Source organism: Podarcis gaigeae (assembly GCF_964106915.1).
Source record: "Podarcis gaigeae genome assembly, chromosome: Z".
In the NCBI taxonomy this organism is placed as follows: domain Eukaryota; kingdom Metazoa; phylum Chordata; class Lepidosauria; order Squamata; family Lacertidae; genus Podarcis; species Podarcis gaigeae.
The window spans coordinates 1,985,875-2,007,670 of NC_139691.1; the positions used below are offsets into that span (position 1 = coordinate 1,985,875).

Here is a 21,796-nt window from a genome sequence, read left to right on the forward strand (position 1 = left end):
GCTCATCCTCCTCTCCAGTTAATTACCACAGCAACCCTGTGAAGGTAGGTTAGGCTGAGAGAGAGAGAGAGAGAGAGAGAGAGAGAGAGAGTAAGTAACTGGCCCAACGTCACACTCTGTGTGCTTCATAGAACCAAGGAATTGTGGAGTTGGAAGGGACCCTGAGGGTCATCCAGTCCAACCCCCTGCATTGCAGGAATCTCAACTAGATCATACAGGATAGACAGCCATCCATCATCTGCTTGAAAACTCTCCTGGAAGTCTGCTCCACTGAGTGGGGATTTGAGCCCTGGTTTCCCAAGTCCAAGTGCAAGACTCTAGCAACTACACCATACTGTCTCTCCTTGCTGCTTATTGCACACAATCCATGGAAAGGCAAAACAGGTTTAAGCCCCATGTAAAGCAGTGACATTTAGACTCTGGGTCGTTTCAATCATACAGTTTTCAATTTCCTATAGATGCGGGGATGCAGCATGCTTGCCACAGATAATTTCATGAATGTAGCATACTGACCGTGGAGAAGGATTCAGATCCGTGGTTCCCAAACTTCTTCAGGCCACCCCACCCCCAAAACGGGTTCCATAAACCTGTCCCCAATGTCCCTCACCTGATCTTATAAAAAGTACTACAGTGGTGCCTCGCAAGACGAAATTAATTCGTTCCGCAAGTCTTTTCGTCTTGCGAGTTTTTCGTCTTGCGAAGCACGGTTTCCCATAGGAATGCATTGAAAATCAATCAATGCGTTCCTATGGAAACCGCCTTCAGACCAGGTTTGGGGACAGTCTGTCCCCCGACCTCTTCTGAAGGCCGAGGGGGGGCGAAAGTCTTTGCTTCCCCCCCCTTCCCGGGACAGCGGAGACTTCTCCGCTGTCCTGGGGCGATTTTAAAATGCTGGCGGGCGGCAGCGAAGCCTTCGCTGCCGCCCGCCAGCATTTTAAAAACCCCGGGACAGCGGAGGACTTCTCCGCTCTCCGGGGCGATCTTAAAATGCCGGCGGGCGGCAGCGCTGCTGCCCGCCAGCATTTTAAAATCCCCCGGGAAGGCAGGCAGGGGGGGACAAAGACTTTTGCCCCCCACCCGCCTTCAGAAGAGGTCCAGAGGGCTCTCCAAGCTGCGGATAGCAGCCTGCTGCCCCGCGCGAGGGGCAGACATTCGCAGCTTGGGGAGCCCTGCAGGACTTCCCCGCAGGGCTCTCCAAGCTGCGGATAGCAGCCTGCTGCCCCGCGCGAGGGGTGCTCTTAAGCAGAGCGCCTCTCACGCGGCGCAGACATTCGCAGCTTGGGGAACCCTGCAGGACTTCCCCGCAGGGCTCTCCAAGCTGCGGATAGCAGCCTGCTGCCCCGCGCGAGGGGCGCTCTTAAGCAGAGCGCCTCTCACGCGGCGCAGACATTCGCAGCTTGGGGAACCCTGCAGGACTTCCCCTCAGGGCTCTCCAAGCGGCGAATGTCGGCCCCGCGCGAGGGGCGCTCTGCTTAAGAGCGCCCCTCGCGCGGGGCAGCAGGCTGCGCACCTTCCCCTCTGTTCCCGGACCTGTCCTGAAGGCTTGCGGTGGGAGGAGGGCTTTCTTCCCCACCGCCAACATTCAGAATGCTGTTCTGAATGTTGGCGGTGGGGAGGAAAAACCCTCCTCCCACCGCAAGCCCCGGGAACAGAGGAGAAGCGCTGCGCACCTTCCCCTTTGTTCCCGGACCTGTCCTGAAGGCTTGCGGTGGGAGGAGGGCTTTCCTCCCCACCGCCAACATTCAGAATGCTGTTCTGAATGTTGGCGGTGGGGAGGAAAAACCCTCCTCCCACCGCAAGCCCCGGGAACAGAGGAGAAGCGCTGCGCACCTTCCCCTCTGTTCCCGGACCTGTCCTGAAGGCTTGCAGTGGGTGGAGGGCTTTCCTCCCCACCACCAACATTCAGAATGCTGTTCTGAATGTTGGCGGTGGGGAGGAAAAACCCTCCTCCCACCGCAAGCCCCGGGAACAGAGGAGAAGCCCTTCGCGCCTTCCCCTCTGTTCCCGGACCTCCCACCGCAAGCCTTAGGACAGGTCCGGGAACAGAGGAGAAGGCGCACTGCGCTTCCCCACTGTCCCCGGAGATTTCCCTATGGGCTTTCGTCTTGCGAAGCAAGCCCATAGGGAAATTCGTCTTGCGAAGCCGCTAAAAAATCGGCAAACCCTTTCGTCTTGCGGGTTTTTCGTTTAGCGAGGCATTCGTCTTGCGGGGCACCACTGTATTCAGAATAGTGGTTTGCACAGCCCACTAAGGAAGACAATAACACAATAAAATGCAAAACAAAACAGGAAAAGTTCTGGGTATTTGCATAATTTATACAGGATTCAGGAGTCAATGTCTTCTAGGAGCAGATATTTAAATTTAGTTTGGATTCGCTTTTACAAAAACCCGGGAGTATTCACAGCCCTGCTTCATGATACCCACAGGGTCAGCAGCGCTGGGAAGCTGCTATTGGGCACAGGAAGTATTCTAGTTCAGCCTTTCCCAGCCTGGTGCCCTCCAGGTGCTTTGGACTACAACTCCCACCAGGCCTAATGAGTTGGCACTAGGTTGGGGTAAGGCTGCTCCTTCCTCCTTCTCAACAGGTCAAGCAATGGAATTCAATTCAGGTCACCCTAAACGCATGGTCTGTTCTTAAAGGGGGAGAGAGGGGCAGGTTCAATATCCTACCTAGTCACCTAGTGATTTTTCTTTCCTTTCTTTATTTACATGCAGGTTTTGCAAGCAATGGGCTACCCCACTGGTTTCGACGCGGACATGGAATGTACGAGCTCTGATGAGAAGTCAGACACTGAAGGCAAAAACGAGACAGTCTCTTCAAACTCAAGCAATAATACTGGAAACTCTACAATTGACACCTCTGCTACCTTGGAGGTGGTTGTTCAGTCGTCATCCAGTGAGGAAGTGGGAGATAGTAAATAGGTGGAGAGGCCAAGCTAGTGAGAACAGGGTGCAAATGCTTCTTGCTTCTGTGTCTCAGGCTCCCTCAACAGGGCACCTTCCAGATATTGCTGGACAGCTAAATCCCATCATCCCTATTCATCGGCCATGTTGGCTTGAGCTGATGGGAATTGGGATTCCATCAACCTAGTCTGGAGGGCTCTTGGTTTGTCACTTGGAAGATGGAGCAAGCTTGTTTTCTGCTGCTCCAGAGGGTAGGACCTGAAACAATGGATCCAAATGACAAGAAAGGAGATTCTGATAAAACATTAGGAAGAACTTTCTGAGGATAAGGGCCTTTCAACAGTGGAATGGACTTCCCAGGAAGGTGGTGGAGTCTCCTTCCTTGGGGGTTTTTAAACAGAGATCGGATGGTCATCTGTCATGGATGCTTTAGTTGAGACCCCTGCATTGCAGGGGGTTGGACTAGATGACCCTGTGGTCTCTTAGAATTCTGTGATTCTGGGATCTTCCTCCTCCCTCTGTGCATTAATCTTTCTGGCAGTTAAGAGATTTCCCCGATCTCTTTAGCTGCTGCATGTTCTATCCAGCTCCCTCCCTAGCTTGAACCTCCTTTAGAAACTTGCATCTGTGTCCACTCATTTTTCTGTATGATATCTAGAATTTCATCTCAAAATGGGAAAACTGAACATTAGAGAATCTAGTGCTCAACACTAGAGCTGCAGGCTGCAACCACAACTGAAGGCTTTGTTCTCTTTCAGCCTCAGACACTGCCCCTCCTCCCTACACCAATGTGGGGGAAATCCTATAGCCCAAGGCATGAGGCCACACACAGGTCCATCTAACTCAATACTGTTTTCTCTGACTGGCAGCAGCAGTTGACCCAAATCTTTCCGGGCCTTCGACCTGAGATACTTATTTAGAATTGAAAATGCCAGGGAGCAGGCCTCCGTTAGAGTTTGGGGGTAACAGGAAAAAGTCTGCAAATAATTCTAAGCCCTTAAAATACAACTACAAAGTTGTATTGCTTTTCTGCTCTTTTGTGGCAGTCCTCCACACAGACCACATCGTGCTGTGACACCGAGTCTCTTGGACACCTGAACAAGGTACTCACTGGCAGCAAGGATGTTTCACACATCTGCACAGCAGTGATGGAGATCCTGTGGCCTCCTGGATGGAGCTCGACTCAGTCCCAGCCAGCGTGGCTGTTGGTCAGCTGTGGTGGGAGCGGGAAGTCCAGCTATATCGTGCAGCTTCCCCAGCCATTGCAAACTCTTCCAAAAATCTGAAAATTGTTTTTTTCCAGCTGTCACAGGTCCTTGCTCCTAAATTATGAGTCCCTGCTCTTCTTTTAAAAGGAAACCTGCTTGAACAGTCTGTAGCTGTTCAGTGTCTCATTTGATCTGCCTCTCTCTGACTTTTGAGATGGGTACAGATCTGCTGTTAGCAAACACAGGTTTCTGTGTGGGGCATGAGCATGAAGCAGGTAAGGTGATCTGTAGCATCTGAGCAGGTGCCGGATGGTAACAGGAAGCGCTGGCTGCTCTGGCTGTGCTTGAGCTGGCCTTCTGAGCCCAGGGATTCCCATTTCAGGCACAGCGGAAAGTTGAGGGGGTCTTTCAAGTGGCTTGTTACAGCAGATGGCCACCTGGAATGAGCAGTGGCCCTCATTTTGGGGGAGGAGCAGGAAGGTATCAGAGCGATGTGCAACAATTGTACCTAAAAACCATACATTTGAAAAGTTAAAATGAGACATCAGCTATTACTCATTATTTCGTAAAATTTATGCACTGCTTCAAAAAATACCTCAAATCAGCTTACAGAAAAGATAAAACAAGGAAATCAAGGGAAAAAATACAGTATTTTAAAACATACCACATAAGTCAAAATACCATAACGTTAAAATTCACATTAACTTTCTTAAGTATGTGGAAAGGCTTGTCTTAACAAGAATGTTTTCAGCAGGTGCCAAAAGAGGACAGTGCAGGAACAACATATTCTTAATTGCCCGCATAAGTCAGACGGCATAGCAAAGTTTTCAGCATGTATTTAAAAGCTGAGACAGAAGGTGCCTGTGGAATCTCTAGTGGCAGAGCGTTCCACAGGACTGGGCCGATAGGACTAGAGGCTCAGCTTCTTGTTACTCTCAGAAGGACTCTCGCCAACATGAGGAACAACTAATGACACGCCTGCAGATGATTTGAGTGTTTCAGCTTCTGGACCCAAGTTGTCCAGGGCTTTGTAAATTAATAGAAGGGCCTTGACCCTGACCCAGAAGCAGATGGGCAGCCGGTGCAGATGCCTCAACAAGGGGGCCACACATTGTCGGCCAGGTGACCCCACCAGCAATCTGGCCACCTCAATCTGCAGTCGCTGGAGCTTCAGAACCAGACCCAAGGGCAGCCCCACGCAGAGCGCAGTGCAGCAGTGCAGCCTTGACATTACCAAATGCCTGGAATACAGTGGTCAGACCATCCCTCATAGGGCTTTGTTTTCCAGCTGCCACACAGTTTTATAAGCAAGAGGGCCACCGTATGAATTTTGGCTTACAAATACATGTTTATGGCAACATGCGAAACTTGAAACAAGGATGTGCTAGCTCAGTGATTAATGTGGTCCACAGGCACTGCTAGCACACCTGTCTTCGTTGCTGCATTTCGTGTGTGTGCGTTTGTGTCTTTGTCAGTTGGCTAACCATGCCTTACTCAGAGGTCAGGACCTCCTGGAAGATCTGTGGGTTACCAGCAATAGATCACCAAGGATTTCTGACTCCTTCCCCCCACTCCCCCCAAGTTCTTCAGCTGAGGAATACTCAGACTCCTATTCCTTAATCCTGAGTGTGTGTTCACTCCTCCTCCTGCCCCTGAGGTCTGCGGGGTGGGGAATAAGCCTTTGAAGTTTGCCTGTCCCTGCCTTAGAAGTTTGTGTGTCTGTATCTATGGGCCAGTTCAGTTTGATATGCCTGACTTTGACGTATTTTACTTCGCTCAGGTGAGAACTCAGGGTCCCATCCTCACAGCTAGTGGCAAGAATCCGGTGATGGAGCTCAATGAGAAGCGGCGAGGTCTCAAGTATGAGCTCATTTCCGAGACAGGCGGCAGCCATGACAAGCGCTTCGTGATGGAGGTGAGGAGGGGGGAAGCATATGGTGGCCTCCTGGCCTCAGTTTTGCTTTACTGCACCTTTTGATGGGGTACAAAGTCCTGGGCCAGAGAGAGAGTGTGTCAGTCAACAGATTGATTGATTTATTTACTTCATAGGAATTATGTACTGCTTGGTTGTAAAGCACTTTGAGGAGGAGATTGTTTTGTTTTTAACAATGAAATTATGAGTAGGACCAGTTAAAAACTGTGATTTCACATGTTTTAAAAAATCAACAGCAAGCTAAAACAGAGATCAAAAGACATTCTACATGACTGTACAGGCTTGCCTAGACAAAAATGTTTTTAGCAGGTGCAAAAAAGAGAACAGTGGAGGCACCTGCCTGGTGTCATTTGGCATGGAGTTCCAAAGGGTGGGTGCTGAACACCTAAAATGTGTTCAATCTGCACCTTGAAATGTGTGGGTACAGCAGATATCATGTGCATCATCATATATAGGCCCCCGGAAGTATTGCTGCGTTGAGCGTAGACTTGGTAACAGATTTGGTAACCAGACCTGAGTGAGGCAGGAGAGGAAATCTTGTGGCCTTTCAGATGTGGTGGAATTGCATATAGTGGGAGTTGGAGTCCAGCAGTTTCTGGAGGGCACCAGATTCTCCCCACCTTTGCTGTGCCAGATAGGAAAGATTAGTGGACTTGAGAGCACCAAGCAGAGGCTGGGTGGCTCCCAGCGGAGGACGCAGAGCGGCAGGTTTAAAACCAGGCGTCTTGTTTCCAGGTAGAAGTAGATGGGCAGAAGTTCCGAGGGGCTGGTCCCAACAAGAAGGTGGCCAAGGCAAGCGCAGCTTTGGCAGCTCTCGAGAAGCTCTTCTCCGGCCCCAACGCAGCTGCCAACAAAAAGAAGAAGATTCTGCCCCAGGTGAGGGTTGTCTGGGTGAGCCGCTTCCCCTTGGCCAGTGCAGCAGAAACGAGGTTGCTGACACCCGATAGCTGATTTTGGAACTTTCTAGCAGGGACGGGGGACCTTTAGCTCTCCTCTTGGAGGGAGTGCAGCTCCCATCATCCCTGCCCGTTGGCCATGCTGGCTGATAGGAGTTGGACCAAGCACCAGCTGATGGGCTGCAGGTCAGCCACCTGTTTCAAAGCCTTAATTAAAACAGTCTTTGTCAGCGTGGTGCTCTCTGGTGGTTTGAGACTGCAAGTCCCATCAGCCCCAGCCAACACAAATCGGCACTGACAGGAACTTGCAGTCCATACCTTCTGAAGGATGCCAGCTTGACTTAAATGATTTGGGTCCACTGGGTGAGGATGCTCTGGAGCTGCCCAGGTAGCTGCTTCTCCTGGTGGGATGGTCAGATTCAGCAACCAGTTTGTGGCAGCAGAGGTTCTCAGTCTGAGCCTTCTGTTTCAGTGAAAGCAGAGAAAATGCTGCCGCCTCCTTCAGTTCTGCCAGGAGGCAGCAGTGCTTCTGAATAGCAGTTTCTGGAAACCACGGGAGGCGAGGGGACTCTTGCGCTTGGGTCTTGCTTCCTGGTCTTCCACAGGCATCTAGTTGACCTCTGTGAGAACAGGGTGCTGGACTAGATGCTGGACTGATCTAGCAGTCTTTTATATCTTGGGAACTGCCACCAGGTACCAGGGACCTGACTCTTCCAGGTTCCTTTGAGGCTGCTCCCTTCACCGTGAGACCACAGTCAAGAAAGCTCTGCTGGGGGGGGGGGGGGAGAGATACACACGCACACACCATAAAGTCAAGCAAGCAAGATAATTTATTAGAGTCGGAGACCAGCTTATAAAACACACTTGGGGGTACAATCCCAGAAGGAAAATAAACATTTAAAACAATGTACAAGAATAAATTTAAAATTTATTAATGCAATAAGTATATAGACACTTAAAACTTTAAGATAAGCTACCGCAGAGAGATGACCCAGAGTCACCCATGGAACAGAGTTTGCAGATTTTCTTAACACACTAGTGTGGGTCAGGGGATGGTCTGCGCCTACAGATCTGTAAACAGAATCTGGCGACCATCCAGTTCGTCTTACGATCTGGATGTAGTGAGACCACTGCAGCTGGTGGGCAAAGGTCCTGTTAGGCAAAGGTCAAATTTTTGCTTTTCCGGGAGGTCAGGGAGCCTCACCAGCAGGGGATCAGTGGTCTCACTACATGCCTCTTCATAAAAGGGACATCTAAAGAACAAGTGCGCTGGGCTTCCTATCTCCCCCAATGAACAGGACACCATGAGGTCACTGGAGGGCGTCTGTCCTGCTTTCCAGCTTCAGCTCGGCACTTGCCATGAGCTGAACTGGCGATTTGAGCCTTGGGTAGGCTGGCAGAGTGCCTGAATCATGGAGAGGGTTTGCAGATAAGTTGCCCCTGGCTGGGCCTGCTCCCCTGTGTGTATGTGGTTTCTAAAACCAGGCCCCAGAACAGAGCATATTTACTTTCCACTGTGGAGGAAGAGCAGAGCAGATGGAGCCAGAAGGTAATTAAGGAATAAGATGGTTATAACGTGAAAAGTGAAAAGGGTATTGGATTCAGGCTCTTCATGCAAACATACTGGAGAGGAAGAGACCATCTGAAGGAGCCAAGAACTCTAGCGATGCTTTGCAGCTCCAGAGCACAACACATTTTGTCCCCAGTGCTACAAAATGAGGGGAAGATCTTTATTTTGGCCCTAAGCATTGAGGGTCAGAAAAGGGCAGCCCAGGTGATCAAGGGGGCAGGTGCAGCGTTTTGGACTTTTGAGTTTAGAGAAAAGGCAAATGAGAGGTGGCACGATAATATTATTAAAAAATTATAAAAATTATTCATGGTGTGGAGAAAGTCGGTAGAGAAGTTTTTCTCCCTCATGACATGTGAACTTGGGGACATCCAATGAAGCTGAATGTTGAAAGATTCAGGACGGAGAAAAGAAAGTACTTCTTCATGCATAGTTAAACAGTGGAACTCCCTGCCACAGGAGGCGGGGATGACCACCATCTTGGATGACGTTAAAGGGGATTGGACAGATACACGGAGGAGAGGGCTCTCATTAACCCACTGGCCATGATGGCTCTGCTCTGCTTCCGAATACCAGTTTTTGGAAGCCACAAGAGGGGAGAGTTGCTCGTGCTCAGGTTCTGCTTGCAGGCTTCCCTAGACTAATGGGATGCTGGACTAATGACCCACTTCCCTCATCCAGCAGACTTTTATTATGCTCTTTTGTTCAAGGAGCTTCTTGCTCTCTTGAATGAGGAGGCGGCATCAGATTTTGAGCACCACTGAGAACAGTCTCTGGGTGTCCTGAATAGCTCAGGTGTCCAGCTACCTGGGATCCATCTTTCCTTGGTTGTGCCTCATCTGCATTTTTCTCTCCATGCAGACAAAAGGGATCGTAAACACAGCCATGTCTGCAGCGGTCCAGGTGGCTCGAGGAAGAGGGAGAGGTGCCCTCACACGGGGCGCATTTGTTGGGGCAACAGCTGCCACTGGCTACCTAGCACCAGGTATGACCAAGCCAGGCCTGTCCCCCAGTTGTGGCAACGGAGAGCCAAGCCCAGCTGCAGAGGTCCACCCCACATCTCGGGAGCACTGGGTCAAGCTTTGCATGGGGCAGGAATGGGGACAGACTCGTCCCCCACCCTCCAGGAGTTGCTGCACTCCAGATCCCAGCAACCAGAATGTCCCAACAGTCAAGGGCGATGGGAGGTGGAGGCCAGCAAGATTTTAGAATGTCACAGGTACCCCAACCCTGGCTGAGAGGATGAGAGGATTCTGAGCAGCGCCAGTGTGGTATTGTCGTTAAGGTGTCTTGACTAGGACTTGGGAGAGAACAGGGTCCAATTCCCCATTTTGGTTTTTAAGCTCACCAGCACCCAGCAGGAAACACTGGCCATGTTTCTCTGCTCTTAATGAATGTGCCACCTACTCCCATCTCTCCCCCCCCCCCCCCAAATGTGCCGTGGCACTTTGTGGTGACTAGGCAGAGCTGCAGCCAGCAGTCTACTTTGGAATAACAAAATAGGCATCTGTTTTGGATTAAATTGATGCTTCCATCTTCATTGAATGCAAACCTTTGGAGACTTCCTACATTTTTGAAGATCTCTCCACCCTCCGCCAAAAAAACAAGCAAACCTGGGGATTATGAGCAGTGCTTTTTCCCCAAGGGGCAATCAAGGGTACACAGTACAGCATCTCTTTTTTTGTTAAAAAGGGGTGGCACTTACTGTAACAATTTCTAGAGAAAAAGCACTGGTTATGAGTCTGCACATTTGCATTTCTGTCAAGGCGTTTGTTTAAAAACAGAAGGGTTTCCCACCCAGATTCTCTGCCATACGTTTTTGGAATTGTTTTAGCTGCCGTGGGGCTCAGTTTAAGGTAGGGTGTCAATAGTCTAAACTGCCCCACTCAACTTCCGGGCAGGGGATGATTTCCCTTTAGATACTCGAGTTTCCTTGAGTGTGTAAATGCCTGAAGGCTTCTTCTGAGGTCCCCTTCAAGGATCTGCTTCTTCTCAACACTCTGCCATGACAAATCAGTTTTGCCCCCTCCATGTGTTTCTGTTGCAGGCTATGGGGCACCATATGGATACAGCACAGCTACTGCCACACCAGCTTACGGTATGTACAGCCTCTTCCTTACATGACCCCACAGGCCATGTTGTATGTATGTACAGTATTTATTATCTCATGGGGCGTGAGCCAAAGGCTTCTGGGAGCGGTCTGGGAGGAATCATTGACTCCCCAGCGACGTTGATAAACCGCAGCACCTCATTTTGTCTCTCTGGAAGGCTGTTGGCCCTTGCCGTGGCTCTTGTTCTGGTTGGAGTAGCTTCCTCCTTCCTCCTCCTGCTTCTGCCTGACTGTGGAAGGGTTGCTTGTTCTAACTGCCTGTTCCCCTTTCATACCAGAACTTGAACCTCTCTTTCCCCTGCCTGAGTAGCTCTCCTACCTTCTTACAGCCATCTCGTACTCCATTCAAAGGAACCCGAAGGGCCAATGCTCGATTGACTTGAATCGCCCAACTCTCCCCCAAAACGGCTGGCTTATTGGTAGCTGTACAGCTTTCTTGGGTCCTCTTTGCAATCTGCAGCGAACCAGCTCTTTGTCACTGCTCTATTTTTGGGGACACACAGACACAGTGTTGAAGCCACACAGTCCTGGGTCCCTTTCATGTTAACAGAGTCATAGTTGTTGTGGTGGTTAAGTTCACACACCTGAGGCTGTGCACCCCTTCTCCTCCTCAACTGGGCTTGGCGAGTGGCAGTGGTCCACAGTGGCAGATCTCATAATGAGCAACAATAGCTGCAGTGGCTGTTACACGAGCAGGGAAATGTGTGAACTCTTCCTCCTACAGGATTGTGTGAGCAAGTCCAATTGGCTTTGCTTACTCCTCTGCCCACAAACAAACAAAAAACTAGGCAGTGCCACTTGGTGTGCTGAGCAAAAGAACCTCAACACTCCTTCCTCTGAAAGTGTGTAGTTCTCCCCCTGCCCCAATGCTGCCCCCCATCCAACAACAACAACCTTGTCTTGTTTAATTGGGGGGAAAACCCCTGGCTCTTTGGATTACTTTGAATGTAGTTTTATGCAGCAATGAGAGCAAAGCCCATTGGAGTCAGCGATACGGTCCGGATCCTGTGGCATCCCAACTGCCCCCCTTCCCTCAATCATTTGCTGCGACACATTCCTCCATTGAAGGAGTCAGAAGCCTTTGTTGTTTTGAGGATACATCCTTCCCAGAGAACATAGCTGTTTGCCTGCACCATTTCCTGCAACTCAGGTTCCTGCAGGTCTGAACGCTTCATTCTTAAGACTGCTTTTGGCAAAGTGGGGGGGGGGGGGCAGCCAGTTAGGGGTTTTGGAAACTCAAGTCACAGCCAGCTCCTCCAACCATTCCTTGTACATTTAAAAGCAGCCAGAATAAGAGGAGTTTGAGGGAATGTGCGATCAAAACCAAAATGGGTGGAAATGGAAGCCATTCTTCAGTTCATCATTAGGGGAGAATCCTAACCATCTAATCTAGATATCTGTCAGGGATGCTTTAGCTGTGATTCCTGCTTTGGGCTAGAAGACCGTTGGGGGGTCCCCTCCCAACTCAGCAGTTCTGTAGTTCTATATTCCTAGCAGCAAGAGCTGTTCCAGAGCACAAAAGGGGCAACCACAGAGAAAGCCTTTCCCCACATCCACAGCTCAGAGGTTGGGTGAGAAGCAAAGGAGAGCTTCTGCAGCTGATTTTAATGTCTTGATCTTTTAGGGCTTTTTAGTCCCTTCCCTTAAGACACTGGGCTTTCACCTCAGAGTGGAGAAATGGGAGCTGCCTTAGTGGAGTTTTGGAGAAAAGGCTGAGAGCGCCACAGTGCTGGTGCCTCTCTCTCATCATAGCTCTGGAAAGTTGGGCAGGAATTCAGGAGGGGGGGCGGCTGAGGTAATTGGCCATCTAAAATTGTGTCGTTCTCTGCCCCTTTCCCTCTCCCTCCCACCTTACACGGCCCATCGCTGACTCCCAGCATCTTGCGTGGAGAAATGCTGCCCTCATTCTCTGCATAAAGGATCCTCACCACTCTTTTTTGGAAATGTCTGACTGCTTGATTGTGGTGCTGAGTCTGGGGACAGAAGCGCTGCTCCTGGCTGTAAGGTTCCCACCCACCCACCGACCCACCCACCTTCCCCCATTTTTTCTTCTCTTTCTCTTTCTCTCTCTCTCTCTCTCTCTCTCTGCCTCTGTGAAGCTGTTTGCATGTTGGGAAAGTTTCCCTGATCATCTCGATCTTCTTGGAATAACTGCTGTTGCTGCTTTCTGATTTCTGAAAAGAAACATGTAGGTGAAAAGACCCAGGGCCCTTCAAACAGGAAACACTTGTTGTTTTACTCTCTTTTTTCCCTCCCCCAACAAAACAAAACAAGCATCTGCAACAGACTCTTAGTGAGGCCACAAGAATGTTAAATTAGGCAGAGAGAGACCTGGTTGTATTTTTCCAGCCCCTTTCCCCCGCCTAAGAGGACAAACTCCCACAAATTATTTGTCTGAGCTGCATTTCTCCTGTCTGCTTTGAGGCCTTCTGCAGAGGGAGGGGTGCGAGTGCCCCAGTGGGACAGCTTTCGGATGCGCTTCCCTTCCACACACTTAGCAAGGTGTTGATGCTGCATTTGCCACCATAGCAGGCTTGTGAAACAAACTCCAGCCTGCCCTGGCATATGTGCCAAAGTTCTAGCTGAATCTCTCCTTTAAAAAAAACAACAACAACAAAACTAGTTGCAGGCCCCTAATGAACCACTTCCTGTTCCTTGTCTGCTCTGGTCTGCTTTGGGAGGGAGTTGGCTTCAGGGGAGGGTGACCTTTTCCCCCCAACATACTGGCTGCTTTGACCTTGGGTAGCCACCAGGAGGCCAAATTAGGAAGCTTCCTCTTGTCTCAATTAAACAAGCAAACAGACAACTTGCCGTTTTCCAATGGTTAGACTTACCTGGAGTCCTCTTGGTTTCTTCTCTTTTTAGGTTTGCCCAAGAGAATGCTTCTGTTGCCAGTTATGAAACTTCCCACCTACCCAATGCCCCATTATTCCTTCTTTTAGCAAATGGCAGAAACCAGTCCCCTCTGGCTGACTGACCACTGCAGTACAGTACAGAATGCTAGAAGTAGAAGTGATACAGGCAGATTGACAGGACGTCCTGCCTGCTTTTAATCCTGGTTTTCTTTGAACGCATACTTGAGCAAAAACCATTTGTAAAGAAGCATCTTTTCCTACTTTTTTATTTTAAGAAAATGCAAATTTAGTTCTCTAAAAACTTGAAGCAAGCAAACAATGGTCTGTGAAAATGGTTACCTCATTTTTTTTCCAAAATAACTTATACTAGCCTTCTGTTATAGGGAATAAACGTAGATGCTTAAAATCATTGTTTTTAAGTGAAGTACCCAAATTATGTAAAACTTAAAAAAAAAAAACTTGTGAAGGATGTATAGAGTATAAGACGCTGATCACAAAGGAATAATAAAACCAGTTCTTGTTGTAATGGAGAGTTTTCGCCTGTTTTCTAACACAGGGCCATGGCCTCCGTGTGCCTGTCACCTTTAGGCCTTGGGATATGTGGTGTAGCTGCTTCTCTAAAAAACATACTCTCTGCACTAAAAATAAAATAGAAGAAGTCCCACCCCCTGAAAAACCTGTTTAGCTTTGTAAATACCAAGTCATGTAATCCAGTAGAATATGGGCTCAATTACTGCTTCAAAGAGAAAGCTTTGAATGAATTCCATGTGAAGGTTTTGTGAGGTTCCTCCTAGGATATGCCACGCCAGGTCTTGGAAGGACCTCCTATCTCTTTAGCACTTACAGCGATAGTGCGGGCTATGTCTACGTGCGGCAGATTGCTCATACTCTGGTGCAATCTGCTGTTAATTTAGGGGGGTTACCTGGACACTTCAGATCCAGAATATGCTCTCTTCCTGTGTTAGGATTCATTTTGCTACTTTGGGAACCAGAGATGGTGGCTGTAGAGAAGTTTTGAATGTCCTCTTCCCCTGCCCCTCAAATTTCAAATGAGTCAGGCATATCAGATAATCCAAATTCAGAAAGTTCTCAGACCATAAATGAGAGCGTTGGAATGTAATAAAAGTCCAATAGTTAGATCTACTGGGAGTTAAATGCTCCAATAGTTAGATCCTTTAATTCCAAAGTCGGCTCCCCCAATCACCCCCCACCTTTAAAAAAAAGAAACCAACCTCAAATAAATGAGCCCAACTCACGGATGTTCTTGTGGCCTCCTTCGCTCAGTCTGGGATCTTGTAGCTCATTGGTGCGAATTTTTTTGCCCCCTTTTTCAGAGCTAAAACTAAGGCCTATCCTTTTCCCCATCCCTCCCACCCACAACCTTGTACAATTCTAAGAATCTGAAGCAGCAACACGGTCCCCATGAAAACTTGCTACCTTAATTGTCCTGGTCTCGTCCAGTGCTGCTGTGGAAAGTTAGCCGTTTCAGCCATAGGCCAGTATCTGCCCTTTTCTTTTAACATTCGAGCATTGAAAGCAAAAGCGGCGATTTGCTGGGTCATGTGCCATGGGTTTGCCTGTGCACATACCTGCTTCGCTTTGAGATCCAGGAGACTGTTCTCGAGAAAGACTTATGTGTGGTTATGTGGGGGCTCTCCACTCTTTTGCACTAGGGGACTTAGCTAAGGGAACTGCTATTAAGGCATCACCCCCACAAAAAAACGTAAGTGTTCCTCTTGCTCTCTTCTTTTCAAACGTCACCCATTTGTGGCTCACCTTTTTTATGATGGTATTGTGCTGCCCAGAGGAGGCCCTTTATATACTCTGCTCTCCTCCAGGTGTACTTGGACAGGGGCAAGGTGGGTCTTGGTCAATGTGTGGTGGGGTGTGTGTGTGTGTGTGTGTGGAAAGGAGGTTGAGTTGTGGGGTCTCTAAACCTCCATGGAGGAAGAGCTCTATCCTTAAGATGCCTTCTTCAGGGGCAGAGTATATAAACAAGCAGCTTTCTTCGGGGTTAACCACAGTTGTGGTTTTGGGAAAAGGTGGCAGTGGAAAGTGAGCACCTAAGTATTTGTGCTTCTTTGGAATGTGATTTCTCCGTCCTCCACAGCTGTTTCCACTTTGTCCTCTGGCTTTTTGGTTCAGTGGCGGTGGTGCTTTAAAGCTGTCTTAGATGGGCAGCATCAAGTCTGCTGCTCGTCTTCCCTTGCATCTGTGTACAGGGATTGCTATTTTTAATGCAGGGAGGGGGGGAGGTTGGGAATGGGACTGAGGCTTGGGGTGCCTTCAGATCGAGAACAGTATTGATAAAACCATTGACTGTCTTGCTGGCCTATGGATGAAAGGAAGACCATCACTGAGCTTGGAAAAGCATGGCAGATAAGACTTACCAAACGAAGAGATTTGTTTCCGTGCAAATTGGCAGCTTGATAAATTTCGAGGGTTGGGGGTGTTTTTTGGTGTGTGTTTTTGTTTTGGTTAATGCCATGAAATTCTCCCAACCCACACACTAAAAACCTTTCAAGCACAAATCTTGCTGACTTTATTGAGGATTCGCTTTCCAGCGAGATCCTCTCCCTGGTCGGTTGTGACAGCTCTCTGTGGGTGCTATGCTCTTTTCCAACTTGATGGCAAAATCATTTCCAATAATTGATATGAAGTCATTCCCCCTGCCCTCTCCTCTCCATTTATTTTTTTGTCATGTCGGGAGTTACTAACCACGTCTGTAAACCTGCCCTTTTGCTGCGTATTTTACATTTCTCTGCTTTACTTGAAAATCCTAATAAGCTATCGGTTCCTTATTTTTTATATTCCGACAAATATATGAAAAGGGGGGGGGGGAGCAGGTAACTGTTAACTTTTTTTTTTTTTGAGGTTGCTAATATAGGATGGTTCCATATATATTTTTATTTACCTAAAAACAAAAACCCGCCTACCCCAAAAAGGTATCCAAAAAATGTGCCCATTTTGCAATGAAAATCCCACTTACAGCTTGAAAGAGCAGAGAAATTTAAGCGGCGCTCGCTACTTTTCCCTTTTCTTTAATTAACCTGCGATTTCTCTTCCCCTTGCTTCTCTGCTCTTCTCTCTGCTGTAGGTGGCTTTTTCATTGACGGCCCTTATTGCCAACCTCTCGACATGGCTCCTTTTATCATTCACTTGGGCCCTCAAGATTTCTTCTCTGACTTCTAGAGCAAACAGGTTATGCGGTTCGGAAAAAGGTGCTTTTTTCCCCTCCAACAAATGGTTTTTAAAAGCAAGACTTGGAAGGAGGGAGCGGGGGGCAGCCTTCAGCAATCAGATTTGGGACTCTCTAGTTTTCTCTTTCAGGGAAAAGAAAAGGAAAAAAGCTCGTTTATATTTTTTTTAATTCTCAACTTTCCTGAACTCCCAAAAAGCAATACAACCCACCCCGGCTCTTAAAACCACAGCAATAGATGTACAAAAAGAATGTCATTTGGCTACTTCTGCATTTCACCAAGAAAGAAACCAGCCTGTCGAAAAGAGGGTTGGGGGTTTTTTTGCATTCTGAGCACTGGCCTAGCTGCTCGGGTCAAATTGTTGGCACTCCAGTTTGGGCTTTTGAGTCTGAGCAATGGGAGGGAACACTTTCTCTCTCTCTCCCCATTCCCCCCCCCACCTGCCCACCCCCTGGATTGCAGCAATGGGGTGGGAAGTTTCCTGGTTTCTAGATGGGGTTTTTGGGGGGGTGAGGGGGAGTTAAGAAAGCTTCATTCCTAATGCACAACTTTGTGAAACTTATAGGCTCCTTCACCTGCAAATAAATGTGCCCCCACTGCTGCTGCTGCTGCCCCCCTCTCCATTAACATTTGCCCTATAAACCTCATGGCCTGAAGGATGCCATTGGAGGGTGCTGGGTCCATGGGGAACAAACAAATTCCTTAGGGAGGAATCCAGCCAAATTGCTAGCAAGAGAGTGCAGAACCTTTGGCTTCAGATTATAGCTCAGCGGTGGATCTTCTGTGTGGCTTTGGTTAAGAGCCAGCCCTTTCATATAAAATGGGAGCAATAAGCCTACCTTGCAAACCCCGCCCCCCCTTGCAAGGACAGGTGTATCACTTATATTATCATTGCAGCCAATCCTCGAGGCCTGTTGGATTTTTTGGGGGGGGGGGTCAGGGGCAAGAGCAGCCCTCTTATTCCAGCAGAGCTTGTGAGGGATGAGCCCTGCAGGCTGTGTCCTGGGGGGGTGGGTATATCTCCATAGCAAGTGAATCCTTGCTATACCTGCTTCTCAGGAGGTTTAACAGAAATCACGCTTCCAGCCATTCTGGACTTCTGTTTATAAAGTTAGGTTTGAACTGTGGCTGAAAGAGGAATAGCACTTCTATTTATTGGCCTAGAGAATGTTTCTGTTACTTCCTTTTCAACCATGCTGCTGTTTCACTGCACCTTACTGTTAATAGGCTTTGTAGTTTTTTTCACTTGTGAAATGGAATGTAAATATCCAGGGAGGATTTTCTTTTCTTTTTTTTACATATTTATTTCTTTGGTTAAATACCAATTTAAGTTGTATTTTCGTGTCCTGCTCAAGGAATTGACCGTAAGGAAAATATTATTTGTGTTTTGTCTTAAGACACCATTAGCACTGAGGCAGGCACATTCAGACAACTGCTTAGTGGAAGTGTGCCTGCTTTTCATGCAGAACGTCCCAGCTGAATCCCCATGGCATCTCCACATGGGAACCCTGGAGAGCCTCTGTCAATCAGCGTAGGAGCTGGGTGGACCCCAATAGGGTGACCTGGTTCCTAACACACTTCTGAGCAGGTGGTTCAATTACTGTTGTTCTCACTGAAAAATCCTGATCAGCCCTCAGTTTAGAGCTCTCTCTGTCTCTCTCTTGTGTTCCATCTGAATGACCTAAAAGCAGTGCAGCTGGACCAGAGAGTAGCCTGGTTTGTGTTTGGGTGGGGAACCTGTGGTTAGTGGCTGAAGACAGCTGGAGTCCCCAGTTTCCCCAACACACTCTTAGTCCAGAGCCCTCCTTGACAGTGGCCTGTGCTGGTGGCAGCCCTGGTCTCCGGCACCCAGTAATTTAGCACTGGGTGACCTCTAGACGGTTCTGTTTTGGGCATCTGCAGTTATAATGATGAAAAAAGCCTTACCTTCACTCTGTGAGTCTGCCTGATTCCCCCCTTTCAAAGCAGCCTGTGCTGAAGCTGCCAAACTTTTTCTGGCACTGAATCCCCACCCATTTTAGACGCTGCAGTCCTTGAGGTGGGGGGGGGCTGGTGCTTCCACAGGCCATAACCCACACCCCCTTTTCTGGGCTTGTGCTGAAACCACCACCCTCATTGCTGGCTTCTGAAGAACAGAAGAGGATGTCCCATAATAACTGTCATGAATAAGAAATGAATGTTTTCTTATCAATAATTAAATCTGATCACTTAACTGATGCTCTGATGTTTTTATTATTACTATTTAAAAAGAAACATTAGTCAGCAGAGAACATGTTTATAAATAGAGCAGATTAATTCCTGTGTGGGGGTGAAAGGTGGCGTGGAGAATGAGTGTTTAACTCATAGGTTAATAAGGTTGGTGCTGGGTGGGAACCTTTAATAAACTGTCCAAATGTCACAGGAGGGCTCTGAAGAGAAAAACCCCAAACCAGCCTGGCAAGCCTGAAGGCTGCCCACCTCAGCCTTAGGGACACACAGCCATTGCTTTTCCTCCCATTTGTTGATGGGGCATGGAGTCAGCTGTGGGGTGTAGGTCTCCTTTTGCACAGGCTTCCAATGCCACACCCCCAACACAAATACTCATTTGCCCCTAGTGCCCAACACCAGTTACTTAGCAAAATCTACCTCTACAGCCTTCATACAAGAATCATGCTACAAGCACGTGGGTCACGCAGTGATGTGTCATGTTCTACCCCTCCCCCATCACAGGAAGTCTACCTTCTGCACCTCAATCCATGTTCTCCAGCTACAACATTCATAATTCAAGGCAGCACCATGGGGAAGGGCCTGCAACAGTTCCTACTTGAGGTAGGAACAGGTTTGGCTGGGGAAGAGACCTTGCAGAGGTGAGATGCAAGCCATGTGCAGAGATGCTCTATAGGTGCTGCACCAGAGTCTATTCTCTGTTGCTCCAGAGGGAATGGGACCCAACTTCAAACTGCAAAGGAAAAACAGACTTTAGACTAAATGTTTGGCACTGGAACAGACTGTGCCTCAGAAGGCTGCTCTCCGTAGCTGGAGATTTTCAAGCAAGGGTTGAACAACTTCCTGTCCAGGACATGGTAACAGTGGGGGCTGGACTAGATAACCATCTGATACCCCTCCCAACACTGATTCTAATTCATTCCTGCAGCTTGAAGAGATTGGACAAGTTACAAAACAAACACAAAAACAAACCCCAACAGCAGCAGCAAAAATAAATAAATCCATATTGCTATCACAAGGAGCTATAACCAGTGGTGAGTTTGGCAAGTGAACTTGGTGTGTGTGTGATAGGAAGCACAACACAAACCTCCGAAAGGCCAGGAGTTCGAAAACTGCAGCAATGCTTCTTTGGTGTTTAGGGGAGCTTCTGACCACACACAGCTTGGCTGCCTTCCTGGCGTTGCTCTGCCCTGCCACTTTGAGAGCAAATGAGCCCCCGTGCTGTCAGCATCCATGCTGTAACCTTGGCCGGCCAGCTTCTGCTTGTAAGGCAGCCCAGGCTGGGAAACCATTAAGTTATTCATTTCCTCCAATGACTTCTGTGTGTGTTCTTTTTTCTTTTATAAAAAAAGCCTGCTTCTCGTTCTCTCCTTCAAGCATCTGTGTCCCTACTTTACTTTTAAAAAAACTCAATTTGAAACTATTATCACTATGCAAGAGCAATAAGGCGCACAACCCTATTGGTGGCAGAGGCTGTCCTTGCTTTATTGGGCGATGCAGGGCAGGCAAGCATCACACGCCCTTCTCTAGCAGGCCAGAGCCCCCTTGCAATTGAAAGAAGCAGTGGAGTCCGCCTGCCCTTGTTCTGTAGTTGTATAAAGCAGGGACTGGCAGCTGGTCAACCCTACTTTGCTTTTTCTAGAAAAAGCAGACCCCATCTGGAGTCCTGTGTCCAGTTCTGGGCACCACAAATTAGGAAGGATACTGATAAGCTGGAACAGGTGCAGAGGAAGACAACCAAGATGATCAAGGGTCAGTTGAGAGAGTTGGGTATGTTCAGCCTGGAAAAGAGACTGAGAAGTGATATGAAAGCCTCCTTTGAATATCTGAAGGGCTGAAGGACTCTGCTCCAGAGGGTATGACCCAAACCAATGGATTTAAATGGCAAGAAAGGACATTCCTACTAAACATTAGGAAGAACTTCCTGAGGTTAAGCACTGTTCAACAGAGAAAATGACACCCCTAGATGGTGATGGGCTCTCATGGAGGTGTTTCAGCAGTGGTTGGATCGCCCTATGTCAGGGATTTTTTGCTGCGAATCCTGCATTGCAGTGAATTGGACTAGATTATTACCCTGGGCTCCCTTCCATGACCTGAAAACAAGAGCTGGTTGCAAAAGATACAAAGTTAGACTTAAAGAATAGCATGACAGAACTGGGCACACAGCCCTTTCAACACGAAAATCCAGTCCTGGTTAGCTTTTTTCATTTCAGCAGAGGCAGTGGAAGACAGGAGTGCCTGGCGTGCTCTGGTCCATGGGGTCACGAAGAGGCGGACACGACTAAACAACAAATTTAAGTGGGGAAAGTTGCATTGCTGTGCTTATTGTTAATTAGTTGGGAGTCTGAAGCCTTTGCTGTTCACACCATGGTCTACTGGTTGATCTGCTTTGTGCACATGCTTGGATCTGAAAAGTGTCCTCCATGGCAAAAAGACAGGCATATAACCACTATAGATTTTGCCTACTGAAAAGTTAGGAGTGCTTAACATTCACATTGCACTGGCCAGTGGGTAAATAAACCTGGACTGTACAGATCACTAAGCACAGGAGGGAGGATGAGGAAGTACATCCCCCCCGCAGGACATGTGTTTGTATGGTGGGCCAATTAAGTCTCAGTTGAGGAGGAGGGAAGCAGCTGCAGGTGAAGCCAGATAGCTATGGAGATCAGCAGAAGCTCTGTCCCAGACTGATCTTCAAAACCAGGTGCAGGTATCGAATTAATGGGACATGAAGCGTGAAAAACCCAACCATTATGGCAATAAATTAAGAGCCAGTAGAGGCGGTTTATGACTTTGCCATTTCTGTACCACAGACAGGGTGTACTTAAGCCATGGCCTCAGGACACAGCTGGAAAAACAAACTCTGGTTTTACAATGTTTACCAATTCCATTTGATATTAGGTATTTCACCAAGACT

At 48.3% G+C, this 21,796-nt stretch overlaps 1 protein-coding gene and 2 long non-coding RNA genes across 17 annotated transcripts in view; all 3 read left to right on the forward strand.

Annotated features, from left to right (window-relative positions):
• Positions 1-18,886, forward strand: part of STRBP (spermatid perinuclear RNA binding protein) — a 123,614-nt gene extending 104,728 nt beyond the window's left edge. For 8 of the 15 annotated variants that reach the window (XM_083721749.1, XM_083721747.1, XM_083721751.1 and 5 more), the window contains 6 exons: positions 2,717-2,875; positions 5,894-6,028; positions 6,782-6,922; positions 9,371-9,494; positions 10,557-10,607; positions 16,572-18,886. In XM_083721749.1, coding sequence (XP_083577875.1) covers positions 2,717-2,875; positions 5,894-6,028; positions 6,782-6,922; positions 9,371-9,494; positions 10,557-10,607; positions 16,572-16,666 — 705 coding nt within the window. In that variant the 3' untranslated portion in view covers positions 16,667-18,886. Of the gene's footprint in view, positions 1-2,716; positions 2,876-5,893; positions 6,029-6,781; positions 6,923-9,370; positions 9,495-10,556; positions 10,608-13,484; positions 14,001-16,571 lie in introns of those variants that run through there. The other 7 variants (XM_083721740.1, XM_083721742.1, XM_083721739.1 and 4 more) reach the window with 1 other exon arrangement.
• The window catches only part of LOC310836556, a 205,326-nt gene that overhangs the window by 68,441 nt on the left and 115,089 nt on the right, over positions 1-21,796 (forward strand). The gene's annotated exons all lie outside the window — the stretch shown is intronic.
• Positions 20,485-21,796, forward strand: part of LOC310836557 — a 104,486-nt gene continuing 103,174 nt past the window's right edge. Inside the window, exon 1 of the long non-coding RNA XR_014560144.1 lies at positions 20,485-21,186. This is a non-coding gene — a long non-coding RNA (uncharacterized lncRNA). The remainder of the gene's footprint in view (positions 21,187-21,796) is intronic.